At 39.9% G+C, this 18,409-nt stretch overlaps 1 protein-coding gene across 2 annotated transcripts in view; it reads left to right on the forward strand.

The window, feature by feature from the left end:
• The window catches only part of arid5a (AT-rich interaction domain 5A), a 41,085-nt gene that overhangs the window by 11,996 nt on the left and 10,680 nt on the right, over positions 1-18,409 (forward strand). The window contains exons 2-4 of one of the 2 annotated variants that reach the window (XM_062961063.1): positions 4,395-4,561; positions 16,143-16,332; positions 18,035-18,087. In XM_062961063.1, the coding sequence (XP_062817133.1) occupies positions 4,395-4,561; positions 16,143-16,332; positions 18,035-18,087 (410 nt within the window). The remainder of the gene's footprint in view (positions 1-4,394; positions 4,562-16,142; positions 16,333-18,034; positions 18,088-18,409) is intronic. The other variant, XM_062961064.1, reaches the window with a different exon arrangement.

Genomic DNA, 18,409 nt, shown 5'->3' on the forward strand with positions numbered 1-18,409 from the left:
GAAAATGCCCCTTTTTTCCTCTCCTTTTCTTCTACCTCCCTGTGGAGTGTTTTTGCACAAATTCACAAAATTTGGACGACAGCTATGCTGGGCCAGCAAACATGAGCTGGGAGTCGGTGTTGCTGGGAACGGTTCCACGTTCGGATCCCGTTCCTACCTTTGCAAAATAGAACGTCCATTTCAAAAGCTCCCAACTTGGCACCGCGGCGTTAAGCTCAGTGCCAAGTTGCTTGTTTGTTTGCTTGTTTGTTTGCAGAATTAATGCACTTTGGCACCGCTTTAATGCTATGAGAGCCTGGCTGGATTGAGGATACTGGGAGTGACAATTTCCAAAAGTAATTGGGATCTCAAGATCTAGAATTTTCTGACGTTTTCTGATGACGAGTCTGACACATCTAGAAGACACCAAGCAGTGCATCTACACTGTAGAATTAATGCGCTTTGAATCCACTTTAACTGCTGTGACTTAATGCTATGGGATCCTGATCTAGAATTTTCTGATGTTTTATGATGACGAGTCCGACACATCTAGAAGACACCCAGAGGTGCATCTACACTGTAGAATTAATGCGCTTTGAATCCGTTTTAACTGCTGTGATGGGGTCCTGGAAGCTGTAGTTTTAGTGAGGCCCAAGCTCTCTTTATTAATGGGTTGTTGGCCATGTTCCTGAAGCATTCTCTCCTGATGTTTTTCCTGTATAATGGCAGGCATGTCTGCCTTAGGTGTGGGTGAAACATCAGGAGAGAATGCTTCTGGACATGGCCATAGTGTCCGAAAAACTCACAGCAATGCAGTGATTCCAGCCATGAAAGCCTTTGACAAAGTCCGTTATTATTATTATTATTATTATTATTATTATTATTATTATTATTATATAAAAATAATATAATACAATAATATACAGTAGAGTCTTACTTATGCAACATAAACGGGCCGGCAGAATGTTGGATAAGGGAATATGTTGGATAATAAGGAGGGATTAAACATCAAATTAAGTTATGTTTTTACAAATTAAGCACCAAAACATCATGTTATACAACAAAGTTGACAGAAAAAGTAGTTCAATACGCAGTAATGGTATGTAGTAATTACTGTATTTACGAATTTAGCACCAAAATATCACGATGTATTGAAAACATTGACTACAAAAATGCGTTGGATAATCCAGAACGTTGGATAAGTGAGACTCTACTGTAATAATAAATATAAGGTTGTAAGGTACATTGGAAAACTAAGCAAGTGAGGTTTATATATCTGTGGAAAATCCAGGGTGGGAAAAATAACTCTTTTCTGTTGGAGGCCAGTGTGAATGTTGTAATTAATCACCTTGATTAGCGTTAATGGCCTTTATTAGTAATAATACTACACTAATAATGTTATTACTTTAGTAATAACAATAATACACTTTTATATTCCATGTCTGCATGGGGTGCTCTTTTACCTTCCCACCGAGGTGGTATCTATTGATCTACTCGCATTGCATTCTTTCAAACTGCTAGATCGGCAGAAGCTAGGGCTGACATTGGGAACTCACCCTGACTTGCCACTTTGAACTCCTAGCCCTCCGGTCAGCAGCTTTTAGTTTTAATCGCTGAGAAGATCCTTTTAAAGCGACATCTCCTAGAATTCCATAGCATGGAAATTAAAGTGGTATCAAACTGCGTTAATTCTACAGTGTAGACACAGCCAGGGGATTAATTCCACAAAAGGCCAGTTTTGCCATGCTCGCACAGTAGAATGGGAAATGTTAGACTGATTTTAACTTTTAATGTATATACAGTAGAGTCTCACTTATCCAACACTCGCTTATCCAACGTTCTGGATTATCCAACGCATTTTTGTAGTCAATGTTTTCAATACATCGTGATATTTTGGTGCTAAATTCATAAATACAGTAATTACTACATAGCATTACTGCGTTTTGAACTACTTTTTCTGCCAGATTTGTTGTATAACATGATGTGTTGGTGCTTAATTTGTAAAATCATAACCTAATTTGATGTTTAATAGGCTTTTCCTTAATCCCTCCTCATTATCCAACATATTCGCTTATCCAACATTCTGCCGGCCCGTTTATGTTGGATAAGTGAGACTCTACTGTAATACGGAATGATTGAACCTCCAATGATTGTTTGGTTATGGTTTGTAACTATTGGTCTGTATATTTTTAAATAAGATGTGAACCTCTTTGGGAAAGGCGGCATAGAAATCTGCTTAATAATTAAATCAATAGTATTTTCAATGACGTTTAAGGTTCGTTTCTTGGCAGTTGACGGTTGTCCGCAGAGACTTTCGTACCCGGCACCTGCCAAGAAACAACGTTGAGGCACTGAGTGAGATTTAAAAACGGACTAAATTTGCACATGGGTTTCTCTTTTGAAACGGACGCGGTAAAAACGGGAATTTCGGGGTGGCTTTTCAGGTTCAAGCCGAGACTCGGTATCCACGGACTCGGTATCCACGGACTCAACGCTCCATGCCTTTTTTTGACGTTGGCTGAGCATCGTCTGGGAGGGAAGGATGTGGTTCTGGGGACGAGGTTCACACCGTTCCGGAAACCGCTTCGAAACCGAAAGGGGAAACTCCCTTTTGCCTCCTGTGCAAATCTGACATTCTCCGAATTGAACAGCAAAAGCTCAGCATTGCAATGAAGGCCTCTCTTCGAGGAAAACCAGTGAGATCTCTCCAAAAGCCAGTGCAGTTCTAGGCTGCATCGATTGATTGATTGATTGATTGTGTCAAGAGGCAGGTTTCTCATCTGGTCTCAGCCACTGATTGAGTTTCCAGGTTTTTAGCCTGCCACTTTTGGACTCTTGCTTGCTGAGGTGTTCCTGCGAGTATCTCTGTAGGTCTTAGGAAACCGAGATATTATTATTAGAATTATTATTATTGGATTGTTGTGCATTTTTGTTCAGATTTATCATCCCTGCTTGTTGTCTCTATTTGATGTATGTTCTATTCTGTAATAGACACTCCCTTCATCAGTGTGACTGTCGCCCAGATTGTTGTCCTTTATTGGACCTTTTAACGCCTTAGATGATTGTTTAATATTTTAATTACTGTATATACTTGAGTATAAGCCTAGTTTTTCAGCCCTTTTTTTAAGACTGAAAAAGCCCCCTCAGCTTATACTCGGGTGAGGGTCCTGGTTGGCTTGTATTTGGGTCAGCTTATACTTGAGAATATATGGTACATTTATTATTTTTCTCTATTATTATTGATATTATTACATTCATTATTTTCCTCTGTTATTATTGATATTATTACATTTATTATTTTTCTCTATTATTGTTGCTACTATCACATTTATTTTACTCAATTTTTATTATTATTAATACATTTATTATTTCTCTCTGATATTATTATTATTATTATTACATTTATTATTCTACTATATTTATTATTACTTGTATTATTTTCCTGTATTTATTACTAGCTGTGCCCGGCCACGCGTTGCTGTGGCAAAGTATGGTGGTATGGGAAATAAAGTATTGAAAAATTGGTCGTAGTTAAGGTAAAGGGTAAAGGTTTTCTCCTGACATTAAGTCCATTATAAATGGGTTAAATAGCTGTGTGGAAGGGCCTTGAGTCTACACTGCCATCTAATCCAGTTCAAATAAGATAATCTGTATTTTATAGGCAGTGTGGAAGAGGCCTAAGTGAGGCCTAACTCTGCCTGTCCCCTGGGCTGAGTGGGTTACTAGGAGACCAAGTGGGCAGAGCTTAGCCTTCTAACTGGCAGCAATTGGATAAAAACAATTATTCCTCTCCCTCTAATTAGGACTTTATTTTTCTTTTCTTTTTGTTGTATGAATGTAGAGGCATGGATGAGGGGTTGTGCTGCCAAGTTTAGTATTTCTGGGATGTGTAGTTTTGTTGTTTTGTCCTAGGCCGAAATTTCATTACCCTTTTATATAGATGATGATGATGATGATTATTATTATTATTATTATATGTATTATTTTCCTCTATTATTATTAAAAGGATACATAAGCACATTTACATTGAAGAAGATGAGAATCATGATTTGATCAGAGTTGGACAGTCTTATCTTAAATTTGAGCTTTATGTAAATATTCAAAAACGTTTAACCTACTGATGCTTCAATTAATGTTAAAATTAATTAATTTTATTGGTATCTATTTTTATTTCTGAAATTTACCGCTCTCGGCTTATACTGGAGTCAATGTTTTCCCAGTTTTTTTGTGGTAAAATTAGGTGCCTTGGCTTATATTCGAGTCGGCTTATACTCGAGTATATACGGTAATATTATCTATGCAATACCATCCAGAATTAAAATGGAATTAATTGCAAGACCATATCTGAGATGGCATGGCTTCCTTCCCATTGTCTTTCCTCTAATAGTTTTTCCTCTTTTCCCCCCTGAATGCAGCTCCCAGCTTTAAAGGCAAGCGGAAAAAGAAGCCCGTTCCTACGATGGAGGAGGAGAACCCTACGGTTCTAGATCCAAGTCCGGAAGAAGACGTTGCAGCCGGAAGCCCGTGCACGTCAGAGGAGCAGCAAAACATTTCGGGAACGCTGGGAGATGCAGTGAGTGAAGTAAGAACAATGCTGTCATGCAATGGCTAAGACGTTGCAGGAGAGATGCTGACCTTCATGGCAACTACACTGTAGAATAGAATCCAGTTTGACACCACTTTAATTGCCGGAGCTCAATGCTTTGGGATCCCGGGAGTTGTAGTTTGCTGGAGCACCAGGACTCTGTGACTCAAGACCTTGTTAAACCAAAGCTAACAAGATTCCATTGCTCTGAGCGATCGTGGTTAAAGTGGTGTCACACTGCATTCATTTTACAGTGTAGACGCAGCCTGTATCACCTCTGGTGGCATTTCCAGGCTACCATCACCATAATCATCTGTACCCTTCTTTCCTCTCTTGATCAAGACCCTTAAAAGCATTATTATTATTATTATTATTATTATTATTATTATTATTATTATCAACACAACGACGTTGTATGACACAGCAAACAAGATAGATATGCTGGATTTCGTTTCGCAAAACCACAAGTCGAACACTTCCCAAGTGTCTAGGACTGTGTGATGTATTTTCTGATGATGTGTGCAGATCCCAGTAGGGTGGCCTTTTGCAGTTGGCAGATGGTGATTTTGTCAATGTCTATTGTTTCCAAATGCCGGCTGAGATCTTTTGGCACAGCACCCAGTGTGCCCATCACCACCGGGACCACCTGTACTGGTTTCTGCCAGAGTCTTTGAAGTTCAATCTTGAGGTCCTGATAGCGGCTGAGTTTTTCCTGTTGTTTTTCATCAATGCGACTGTCACCTGGTATGGCAACATCAATGATCCAAACCTTGTTCTTTTCCACAACTGTGATGTCTGGTGTGTTGTGTTCCAGAACTTTGTCAGTCTGGATTCGGAAGTCCCACAGTATCTTTGCATGTTCATTTTCCAATACTTTTGCAGGTTTGTGATCCCACCAGTTCTTTACTGCAGGGAGGTGGTACTTGAGGCATAAGTTCCAATGAATCATTTGGGCCACATAGTCGTGCCTCTGTTTGTAGTCTGTCTGTGCGATTTTCTTACAGCAGCCGAGGATATGATCAATGGTTTCGTCGGTTTCCTTGCACAGTCTGCATTTTGGGTCATCAGCTGATTTTTCGATCTTGGCCTGAATTGCCTTTGTCCTGATGGCTTGCTCCTGGGCTGCAAGGATCAGGCCTTCTGTCTCCTTCTTCAGGTCCCATTCGTGAGCCAGAGCCAGGTCTTCTCCTAATCAGCTTTTCCTTCAATTTTGTCAAGAACCTTTCCATGCAGTGTTTTGTTGTGCCAGCTGTCAGCTCTAGTTTGTAGTGCAGTTTTCTTGTACTGGTTTTTTGTCTGCTGTGCTTTGAGGAGTTTCTGATTTTTGACTTCAATCAAAGCAGGTTCTTCACTTTGCTTGACATATTCTGCCAGGGCATGTTCTTCTTCTATTATTATTATTATTATTATTATTATTATTATTATTATTATTTCGCCTCCTGTTTTTTCTCTTGATCAAGACCCTTAAAAGCAATACGTTGTTGTTGTTGTTGTTGTTGTTGTTGTTGTTGTTGTTGTTGTTGTTGTTATTTTTCTTCTACCCTGTTTTCTCTTTTATCAAGACATTTAGAAGCAATGTGTTGTTATTGTTGTTGTTGTTGACACAAAGACATAGTATGACACAGCAAATGAGATATATATGCTGGATTACTATGTCTTTGTGTCAATAATAATAATAATGATGATGATGATGTATTGCGTTTAATGCTCTTGATAAGAGAAAACAGGGTAGAAATAATAATAATAATGATATTATTATTATTTCTACCCTGTTTTTTCTTTTATCAAGACTCTTAAAAGCAATGTGTTATTATTATTATTGACACAGACATAGTATGACACAGCAAACGAGATATATATGCTGGATTACTATGTCTTTGTCAACAACAACAACAACAATATATTGCTTTTAAGGGTCTTGATAAGAGAAAACAGGGTAGAAATAATAATAATAATAATAATATTTCTACCTTGTTTTTTCTTTTATCAAGACTCTTAAAAACAATGTGTTGTTGTTATTGTTATTGTTATTATTATTATTTTGTCTCCCCTGTTTTCTCTCTCAATCAAGACCCTTAAAAGCAATACATAATAATAATGATAATAATAATTATTATTATTTCTACCCTGTTTTCTCTTTTATTAAGACCCTTAAATGTAATACATTATCATCATCATCATCATTATTACAATTCCTATCCCTTCTACCCTGTTTTCTCTCTTGACCAAGATCCTTAAAAGCAATACATCATCATCATCATCATCATCATCATTATTATTTCTACCCTGTTTTTTCTTTTATTAAGACCCTTAAATGTAATACATCATAATCATCATCATCATTATTACTATTATTCCTGTCCCTTCTACCCTGTTTTCTCTCTTGACCAAGATCCTTAAAAGCAATACATTATTATTATTATTATTATTATTATTATTATTATTATTATTATTATTATTTCTACCCTGTGTTTTCTTTTATCAAGACCCTTAAAAATAATACATTATTATTATTATTATTCCTATTATTCCTTCTACCCTGTTTTCTCTCTTGACCAAGATCCTTAAAAGCAACACTTATTATTATTATTATCATAATAGATGGGAAAACTTTGCAAAGAAAGTTTTGCAAAGAGAGAGTCCGGCCCTAGGACCTGGGAGGCTTGTTGCCAATCGGCCATTCCGGATAATCCTGCCAAGCATGCATGGAATCTGGATTTTTGGACATGTGCAAATGAGGCTTTTATTTTTCCTCCTCTTTCGGACCCCGTAAACCCCATTGTCTCAATGCTGCTGTGGAATGGAATATGGAAATATATGGAAATACAAGTCCATATGCATAATGGGAAGTCAGGACTGTGGCCGAATACTGCTTTCTCGAAAAATTATCAGACTGTTAGATTTTCTCCCAGTAATTTTGGCTTTTCAAGTGGTCTCAAGCAGCAAGTTTATTTTGATTCCATGAGTTAAATAAAAGGGAGGGAAACGTTGGCAATTTCCAAAGAGAAAGAAACTGAAAATGCAAGTGTTCTGTTGTTGAGGACAAACTTGTGTGAACTTTTGAAATGAAAGTCACGGCTGACAAGAAATGGCTCTCGCGCCTGGGAAACAGGTAGAAACAGGGGAAATCCTCTCTCGCTCTCTTCTTTCCTCCCACAAAGAATTGGCAACCAATGAATGGCACAGAATTGGAGCAAAATAAGCTGCTATATGTGTCATTTAAGCTCTTTAAGCTCAAATATTCCATAATGGGAAAAGTATTACGGGACCCCAAAGGCCATCTAGTCCAACCCCATTCTGCTATTAAATGATAATGATAATAATAATAATAATAATCTATTATTACATCTAAGAATTCTCACAAAATCTCGCATCTGATGTACATGGATGACCTGAAGCTGTATGGGAAAACGGAAACTGAAATCCAGTCTCTGACCAACACTGTCCGAATTTTTAGTACTGATATCAGCATGGAGTTTGGCTTGGACAAATGTTCGACAGTGGCATTGAAGAAGGGAAAAATCATTGAAAGTGAGGACATAAATATGCCTAATGGCCAAACAATAAAGTGTCACCAACCAGAGGCCTACAAATATCTGGGCATATTACAGCTGGACAACATCAAGCATGAACATGTGAAAACTGTGGTCAGCAAAGAATACACACAAAGGGTCAGAAAATTCTCAAAAGCAAGCTCAATGGAGGCAACACCATCAAGGCCATAAACACCTGGGCCATACCTGTCATAAGATATACTGCTGGCATCATAAACTGGACACAAGTGGAACTGGACAATTTGGACAGAAAAACAAGAAAACTCATGACCATTCATCATTCACTGCACCCTCGCAGTGATGTTGACCGGCTATATCTGCCTAGAAGATCAGGGGGCAGAGGACTCTTGCAAGTAAAACAAGCAGTCAAAGAAGAAAAACATGCCCTGGCAGAATATGTCAAGCAAAGTGAAGAAACTGCTTTGATTGAAGTCAAAAATCAGAAACTCCTCAAAGCACAGCAGACAAAGAATCAGTACAAGAAAACCGCACTACAAACTAGAGCTGACAAGAAAACCGCACTACAAACTAGAGCTGATAGCTGGCACAACAAAACACTGCATGGAAAGTTCCTTGACAAAATTGAAGGAAAAGCTGATAAGGAGAAGACCTGGCTCTGGCTCACGAATGGGACCCTGAAGAAGGAGACAGAAGGCCTGATCCTTGCAGCCCAGGAGCAAGCCATCAGGACAAAGGCAATTCAGGCCAAGATCGAAAAATCAGCTGATGACCCAAAATGCAGACTGTGCAAGGAAACCGACAAAACCATTTATCATATCCTCAGCTGCCGTAAGAAAATTGCACAGACAGACTACAAACAGAGGCACAACTATGTGGCCCAAATGATTCATTGGAACTTATGCCATCCCAGGTGACAGTCGCATTGACGAAAAACAACAGGAAAAACTCAGCCGCTATCAGGACCTCAAGATTGAACTGCAAAGACTCTGGCAGAAACCAGGACAGGTGGTACCGGTGGTGATGGGCACACTGGGTGCCGTGCCAAAAGATCTCAGCCGGCATTTGGAAACAATAGACATTGACAAAATTACGATCTGCCAACTGCAAAAGGCCACCCGACTGGGATCTGCGCGCATCATCCGAAAATACATCACACAGTCCTAGACACTTGGGAAGTGTTCGACTTGTGATTTTGTGATACGAAATCCAGCATATCTATCTTGTTTGCTGTGTCATACTATGCCTTTTTGTCAATAATAATAATTATAATACCTTGAAATCCTAGATCAAAACCTTGGTCAACTTGGCAGCCTTTGCCGGTTTGGCAAAGAGGGAGAAAATAATAAATAGTCCGGACCCATAAATAGCACCGCAGCTAAAATAACACGGCGATCATGAACCCAGGCCGAGGGAAAAGGGAAAGAATGGAAAGCGGCGAGATACGCTGGGAGCGGAGCAGCTGCCTTGACCAAAAATAGCAACGTGTTTTATAACTCCGGAAAATTTAGAACAAACAAACCCGAAATGATTTTTTTTAGCAAAAGCAAGCGAGTGGAGGGAGGGAGAATGTGTGCCGTTCTGTTTTCCTGGAAACAGCCTCTTGTGTTCTCACACATCTTCTCCGGCACTCTGACCAAGTTGGCCACCCGCCCGGATTCCAGCATCATGCGCTACACATCTCTCCCTCCTTTTCCTCTTGTTCGAAGACCGACAAGCTGGTTACGTTTCGGAGATTGTAAATGGATTCTGACCACAAAAAGGCGCCGGAGCGGATTGAGCCGTTGCAATTTTTGGAGATGAAAATGGGGTTGGACTGGATGGCCCGCCAGGTCTGATCCAACTCCAGGATCCTATGATTCTATGGTTTGCCCCGCTCTCCGTTTCCAAGAGAGAAGATAATTACTGTATATACTCGAGTATAAGCCTAGTTTTTCAGCTCTTTTTTTAAGACTGAAAAAGCCCCCCTCGGCTTATACTCGGGTGAGGGTCCTGGTTGGCTTATATTTGGGTCAGCTTATACTCGAGAATATATGGTACATTTATTATTTTTCTCTATTATTATTGGTATTATTACATTTATTATTTTTCTCTATTATTATTGGTATTATTACATCTATTATTTTTCTCTATTATTGTTGCTACTACAGTAGAGTCTCACTTATCCAAGCCTCGCTTATCCAAGCCTCTGGATAATCCAAGCCATTTTTGTAGTCAATGTTTTCACTATATCATGATATTTTGGTGCTAAATTCGTAAATACCGTAATTACAACATAACATTACTGCGTATTGAACTACTTTTTCTTTCAAATGTGTTGTATAACATGAAGTTTTGGTGCTTAATTTGTAAAATCATAACCTAATTTGATGTTTAATAGGTTTTTTCTTAATCCGTCCTTATAATCTAAGATATTTGCTTATCCAAGCTTCTGCCGGCCTGTTTAGCTTGGATAAATGAGACTCTACTGTATTACATTTATTTTACTCTATTTTTATTATTACATATTACATTCATTATTTTTCTCTGTTATTGTTGCTACTATTACATTTATTTTACTCTATATTTATTATTACACTAGAGTCTCGCCTATCCAACGTAAATGGGCCGGCAGAACGTTGGATAAGCAAATATGTTGGATAATAAGGAGAGATTAATGAAAAGCCTATTAAACATCAAATTAGGTTATGATTTTACAAATTAAGCACCAAAACATTATGTTATACAATAAATTTGACAGAAAAAGTAGTTCAATGCATAGTAATGCTATGTAGTAATTACTGTATTTATGAATTTTGCACCAAAATATCACGATGTATTGAAAACATTGACTGCAAAAATGCGTTGGATAATCCAGAACGTTGGATAAGCGAGTGTTGGATAAGTGAGACTCTACTGTATTAATACATTTATTATTTCACTCTGATCTTATTACAGTAGAGTCTCACTTATCCAATGTAAACAGGCCGGCAGAACGTTGCATTAGCGAGTATGTTGGATAATAAGGAGGGATTATGGAAAGCCTATTAAACATAAAATTAGGTTATGATTTTACAAATTAAGCACCAAAACATCATGTTATACAACAAATTTGTCAGAAAAAGTATGTAGTTCAATACGTAGTAATGCTATGTAGTAATTACTGTATTTACGAATTTTGCACCAAAATATCACAATGTATTAAAAACATTGACTACAAAAATGCGTTGGATAATCCAGAACATCGGATAAGCGATTGTTGGACTCTACTGTATTAATACATTAATTTATTTCACTCTGATCTTATTATTACTATTATGATTGCATTTATCATTTTACTCTATTTATTATTAGGTGTATTATTTTCCTGTATTTATTATCATTATTATTACATGTATTATTTTACTCTGTTATTATTAAAAGGATACATAAGGGCATTTACATTGAAGAAGATGAGAATAAGGATTTGATCAGAGTTGGACAGTCTTATCTTAAATTTGAGCTTGATGTAAATATTCAAAAACATTTAACCGACTGATGCCTCAATTAATGTTTCTCACCCGAAGGGGACTCAGGGCAGATCACAATGCACATATATATGGCAAACATTCAATGCCATTAGACATATGACATATATAGACAGACACAGAGGCAATTTAGCATTTTCCAGCTTCATGAGGATATTGTCGATTCTGGCCACAGGGTGAAATGCTGCTTCACCATCCATTTGTGACACCGAGTCCTTGATGGCAGTACTTCCTCATTCTTCTGCACACTGCTGGAAGTTTTTTAAAAATTTAATTTTTATTCAATTTTCATTCGTGTTACATAAAAGGGGGGGGAATACAATCTGTGGGTGGGAAGGGATTAACAGGAAGTGGTAAATGGGTTCTAAATTTCTAAATTCTAAATTTTAAGGGAATATCAGGGGAGGGAAGGGTTTCAGGATATAGGGTATAGGAAGTTTTTTTTAATGGTGCCGTAAATTAGTTAAATTAACCTCCCCGCATAAAGCGGTACCTAAATTTCCTACTTGACAGATGCAACTGTCTTTCAAGCTGCTTAAGTCAACAGCGAGCTTGGCTATTAATGGTCGGGAGCTCAATCCGACCCGGGCTTTAATCCCATGACATAGTAGTGATTTATTGCAGCTGGCTACTAACCACCTGAGCCACATCCCGGCCCTATATCTCCCTTGCAGAAACTCCTTTCTCCCAAAGCTTGCTATCCAATTTCTTTTCTTCTTTGTTTTTGCTGGAGAAAAGCAGGCATTGAATCCAGAGCCACCTTCAACACACCACCACTATCCGTTTTCCATCCCAATGTGCTCCAGCAGACCTGGAATTCTTTCTCCAAAACCTTTCTATCTGATCCCTTTTTCAGCCGGAGAAGGTGGGCCTTCAGCCCAAACCCTTCAACACCCAAAGCAGGTTTCTGCCAGAGTCTTTGAAGTTCAGTCTTGAGGTCCTGATAGCGGCTGAGTTTTTCCTGTTGTTTTTCGTCAATGCGACTGTCCCTTGGGATGGCGACATCAATGATCCAAACCTTTTTCTTTTCCACAACTGTGATGTCTGGTGTGTTGTGTCCCAGAACTTTGTCAGTCTGGATTCGGAAGTCCCACAGTATCTTTGCGTGCTCATTTTCCAATACTTTTGCAGGTTTGTGATCCCACCAGTTCTTTACTGCTGGGAGGAGGTACTTGAGGCATAAGTTCCAATGAATCCTTTGGGCCACATAGTTGTGCCTCTGTTTGTAGTCTGTCTGTGCGATTTTCTTACAGAAGCTGAGGATATGATCCATGGTTTCATCAGCTTCCTTGAACAATCTGCATTTTGGGTCATCAGCTGATTTTTCCATCTTGGCCTGAATTGCCTTTGTCCTGATGTCTTGCTCCTGGGCTGCAAGGACCAGGCCTTCTGTCTCCTTCTTCAGGGTCCCATTCGTGAGCCAGAGCCAGGTCTTCTCCTTATCAGCTTTTCCTTCAATTTTGTCAAGGAACTTTCCATGCAATGTTTTGTTGTGCCAGCTGTCAGCTCTAGTTTGTAGTGCGGTTTTCTTGTACTGGTTTTTTGTCTGCTGTGCTTTGAGGAGTTCCTGATTTTTGACTTCAATCAAAGTCAAATGTTATTATTATTATTATTATTATTATTATTATTATTATTATTATTATTGTGATCTGATCACCTTTTTCCTGGAGACGATGGGCGTTGAGCCTGCAAACTGTGACATGCCAAGCGGGTCTTTTGCCCGGCTGCCCCATTCCCAATGTTTTGTTGTGCCAGCTGTCAGCTCTAGTTTGTAGTGCGGTTTTCTTGTACTGGTTTTTTGTCTGCTGTGCTTTGAGGAGTTTCTGATTTTTGACTTCAATCAAAGTCAAATGTTATTATTACTATTAGTATTATTATTATTATTGCTATCTGATCCCCTTTTTGCTGGAGACGATGGGCGTTGAACCTGCAAACTGTGACATGCCAAGAGGGTTTTTTGCCCGGCTGCCCCATTTCCATCCAGATGTGCACCAGCAGATCCAGGATCCCATGCAGAACCTCTTTTGAGCTGCAGAGGATGAGCATTCGATCCTCAACCTCCGACTCTCCAAGCGGATGCTTTGCCCCGCTTTTCTTCTCCAAGAGAGAAGAAAAGCCTCCAGATGTGCTTTGCAGGTTGGCAGGAGGCTTGGCTGAACTTCTGCCGCTCTCTCGGGGGAAAGGCCCGCTTGTCGTCATGATTCCTTCCATCTCTCTCTCTCTATATTTCTCTTGCAAATGCTCTGCAAATTGACTTGGGTTTTGCGGGTCACGAGCTCCGGGCCTCAGGCTTTTGCAGCTGTTCCCAACCAAAACAAGTTTCCATCTGTTTTCTGTTTCTCCAAGAGCTAATGATTTAAGTCCCAGAAGAAGCAGATTTTTCTTTCCGTTGCTTCGTTGAAACACTCGTTTTGCAAACGCTTTGAAGCCCCTTTCACCACGACAGGACAGAAACCAGAAATAGATGCTATTTATTAATTATACAAATATTTGTTTGTTATTTTTTCACATTCATAACATCATTCACATGTTTCATACTTACTGATTATACAGCATTGGGTGGCTGAGAGTTTATTAATTAATTATACAAATATTTATTAATTATTAATTATACAAATATTTATTAATTATACAAATATTTGTTTATTATTTTTTCACATTCATAACATCATTCACATGTTTCATACTTTCCGATTATACAACATTGGGTGGCTGAGAGTTTATTAATTAATTATACAAATATTTATTAATTAATTATACAAATATTTATTAATTATTAATTGTACAAATATTTATAAATTATTAATTGTACAAATATTTATTAATTGTACACATATTTTTTATTCTGTTTTCACATTCATATTACCATTCACATGTTTCATACTTTCCGATTATACAACATTGGGTGGCTGAGAGTTTTCCGGCCTGTATGGCTGTATTCCAGAAGCATTCTCTCCTGATGTTTCACCCACATCTATGGCAGGCATCCTCAGTTTGGGAGATATGGCTGTATTCCAGAAGCATTCTCTCCTGACGTTTCGTCCAGATCTATGGCAGCCATCCTCAGAGGTTGGGAGACATGGCTGTATTCCAGAAGCATTCTCTCTTGACGTTTCGCCCACATCTGTGGCAGGCATCCTCAGAGGTTGGGAGGGATGGCTGTATACCAGAAGCATTCTCTCCTGATGTTTCTCCCACATCTACGGCAGGCATCCTCAGAGGTTGGGAGACATGGCTGTATTCCAGAAGCATTCTCTCTTGACGTTTCGCCCACATCTGTGGCAGGCATCCTCAGAGGTTGGGAGGGATGGCTGTATACCAGAAGCATTCTCTCCTGATGTTTCTCCCACATCTATGGCAGGCATCCTCAGAGGTTGGGAGACATGGCTGTATTCCAGAAGCATTCTCTCTTGACGTTTCGCCCACATCTGTGGCAGGCATCCTCAGAGGTTGGGAGGGATGGCTGTATACCAGAAGCATTCTCTCCTGATGTTTCTCCCACATCTATGGCAGGCATCCTCAGAGGTTGGGAGACATGGCTGTATTCCAGAAGCATTCTCTCTTGACGTTTCGCCCACATCTGTGGCAGGCATCCTCAGAGGTTGGGAGGGATGGCTGTATACCAGAAGCATTCTCTCCTGATGTTTCTCCCACATCTGTGGCAGGCATCCTCAGAGGTTGGGAGACATGGCTGTATTCCAGAAGCATTCTCTCTTGACGTTTCGCCCACATCTATGGCAGCCATCCTCAGAGGTTGGGAGATATGGCTGTATTCCAGAAGCATTCTCTCCTGACGTTTCGTCCAGATCTATGGCAGCCATCCTCAGAGGTTGGGAGACATGGCTGTATTCCAGAAGCATTCTCTCTTGACGTTTCGCCCACATCTGTGGCAGGCATCCTCAGAGGTTGGGAGGGATGGCTGTATTCCAGAAGCATTCTTTCCTGACGTTTCATTCACATCCGTGGCTGGCATCCTCAGAGGTTGGGAAGTATGGCTGTATACCAGAAGCATTCTCTCCTGATGTTTCTCCCACATCCGTGGCAGGCATCCTCAGAGGTTGGGAAGTATGGCTGTATACCAGAAGCATTCTCTCCTGATGTTTCTCCCACATCTATGGCAGGCATCCTCGGAGGTTGGGAGGTGTGTTGGAAACTAGACAAGTGGGGTTTATACCGCTTCCAACAGACCTCATAGATGTGGGCGAAACGTCAGGAGAGAATGCTTCTGGAACATGCTAATACAGCCCGGAAAACTCTCAGCAACCCAGTCATTCCGACCATAAAAGCCTTTAACAACATAGTATGCAACGTTACTAAATTTCCTTACAGCAACTCCAATCTATTTAATCGACTCCAGTGTAGACGAGCCATGGGCAAACTTTGGCCCTCCAGGTGTTTTGGACTTCAACTCCCACAATTCCTAACAGCCTACCGGCTGTTAGGAATTGTGGGAGTTGAAGTCCAAAACACCTGGAGGGCCAAAGTTTGCCCATGGCTCGTCGATGGCGGTTCGATTTCCAGAATGCAATTGGTGATCGGATTGGGTTGTGTCTCCGGCAGGAATCTCCTCCGTCTAAGCCGGAAAATGCGTCCGAATCCGAGCGGAAGAGTCCGGCCGAGGAATCAGGAGACGAGACCGTGCCGTCCAGCGAGAAGGAAGAAGAGCAGACCTTTTTGGTCAATCTCTACAGGTTCATGAAGGACCGGCACACGCCCATCGAGAGAGTTCCTCACTTGGGTTTCAAGCAGAGTACGTCCCCGAATGCATGTCTTGTATATTTGGCAAAGTGATTGACACGTCAACCTGTGAGTTTGCAGACGGCGTATACTAAATCAGAGGTCCTCAATCCTTTTAAGCCGAGGACTGGTTTGCTGTCCTTCAAGACTGTTGGGGGTCCGAACTACAATTTGAAGGAAAACAAAATCCTCTGTACACTACGCAGCATATAATATTATATTATTATATATCTTACTAGCTGTGCCCGGCCACGTGTTGCTGTGGTGTTGTCTGGTGGTGTTGGTGAAAAATTGTTGAGATAGTGGTGGTATTGAATGTCTGTTGTATGGTTGTCTTTATGTTTAGTATGCACACTGAAGTGGATTATATGGCAGTGTGGACTCAAAATAATCCAGTTCAAAGCAGATAATATAAGATTCTAAATGGGTTATATAGCTGTGTGGAAGGGCCTTGAGTCTACACTGCCATATAATCCAGTTAAAATCTGATAATCTGTGGAAGAGGCCTAAGTGAGGCCTAACTCTGCCTGTCCCCTGGGCTGAGTAGTTTGCTAGGAAACCAAGTGGGCGGAGCTTAGCCTTCAAACTGGCAGCAATTGGATAAAAACGATTATTCCTCTCCCTCTAATTAGGACTTTATTTTTCTTTTCTTTTTGTTGTATCAACCTAGAGCCATGAATGATGGGTTGTGTTGTCAAATTTCGAGGTTGGGGGGCCTGTAGTTTTGTTGTTTTGTCCGCTGCCCTGATGCCATCACCCTTTTATATATATAGATTATACTACAGTAGAGTCTCACTTATCCAACATAAACGGGCCGGCAGAACGTTGGATAAGCAAATATGTTGGATAATAAGAAGGGATTAAGGAGAAGCCTATTAAGTATCAAATTAAGTTATGATTTTACAAATTAAGCACCAAAACATCATGTTATACAACAAATCTGGCAGAAAAAGTAGTTCAATACGCAGTAATGCTACGTAGTAATTACTGTATTTACGAATTTCGCACCAAAATATCATGATATATTGAAGACATTGACTACAAAAATGCGTTGGATAATCCAGAACGTTGGATAAGCGAGTGTTGGATAAGTGAGACTCTACTGTATCTACCGAGGAGCCCCCGGTGGTGCAGTGTGTTAAAGCGTTGAGCTGCTGAACTTGCGGACCAAAAGGTCACAGGTTCGAAGCGGAGTAAGTGCCCGCTGTTAGCCCCAGCTTCTGCCTACCTAGCAATTCAAAAACATGCAAATGTGAGTAGATCAATAGGTACTGCTCTGGCAGGAAGGTAACGCACTCCAGGCCACATGACCTTGGAGGTGTCTATGGACAACGCCGGCTCTTCGGCTTAGAAATGGAGATACTTTGAGCATGCCTATTTGTCAATATAGACTAGCAGTTACTTTAAATGAACTTTCAGAAAGTTGCACCTGTTTCTGCATATTTTCTGTGGAATTACTGCTCCCTTTAAGGCTCATTCTTGCCCTAAACTTCACTTCACTTCACTTTATTTCTTAATTAGTCGCTCTCCACCAGAGCGCTCCGAGCGACTTACAATTTAAAATATCATTCCACAATATAAAACATTCAACATAAAAACATTCAGCAGTGACTGTTTGGCAAATTAGATCTGATTTACTTAAATGCGCAACCAAAAAAGCCTTGTCGTATATTGCTTCTCTCAATGCATTCGCTTTTTATTTTATTTTCCCACAGTTAACCTCTTTAAGATCTACAAAGTTGTGGAAAAGATGGGAGCTTACGAACTGGTAAGAAAGCAAACCAATTAGAGATTGAATGCAGTTTGAATCCACTTTAACTGCGTCTACACTGTAGAATGAATACGGTTTGAGACTACTTTGACTGTCATAGCTCAATACGATGGGATCATGGGATGTGTAGTTTCATGAGACTTTGACAGAGAAGGCTAAAGGCATTGCAAAACTCTATCTCCCATGGTTCCGTAGCATTGAGCCATGGCAATTGAAGTGGCGTTGAACTGCATTAATTCTACAGTGTGGACGCACCCTTAGAAAATGAAAGGTCAATGCTTAAGCAAAGGACTTCTCAAAAGTTTTCTAAATTGAATGT

Source organism: Anolis carolinensis, unplaced genomic scaffold (assembly GCF_035594765.1).
Source record: "Anolis carolinensis isolate JA03-04 unplaced genomic scaffold, rAnoCar3.1.pri scaffold_8, whole genome shotgun sequence".
In the NCBI taxonomy this organism is placed as follows: Eukaryota; Metazoa; Chordata; class Lepidosauria; order Squamata; family Dactyloidae; genus Anolis; species Anolis carolinensis.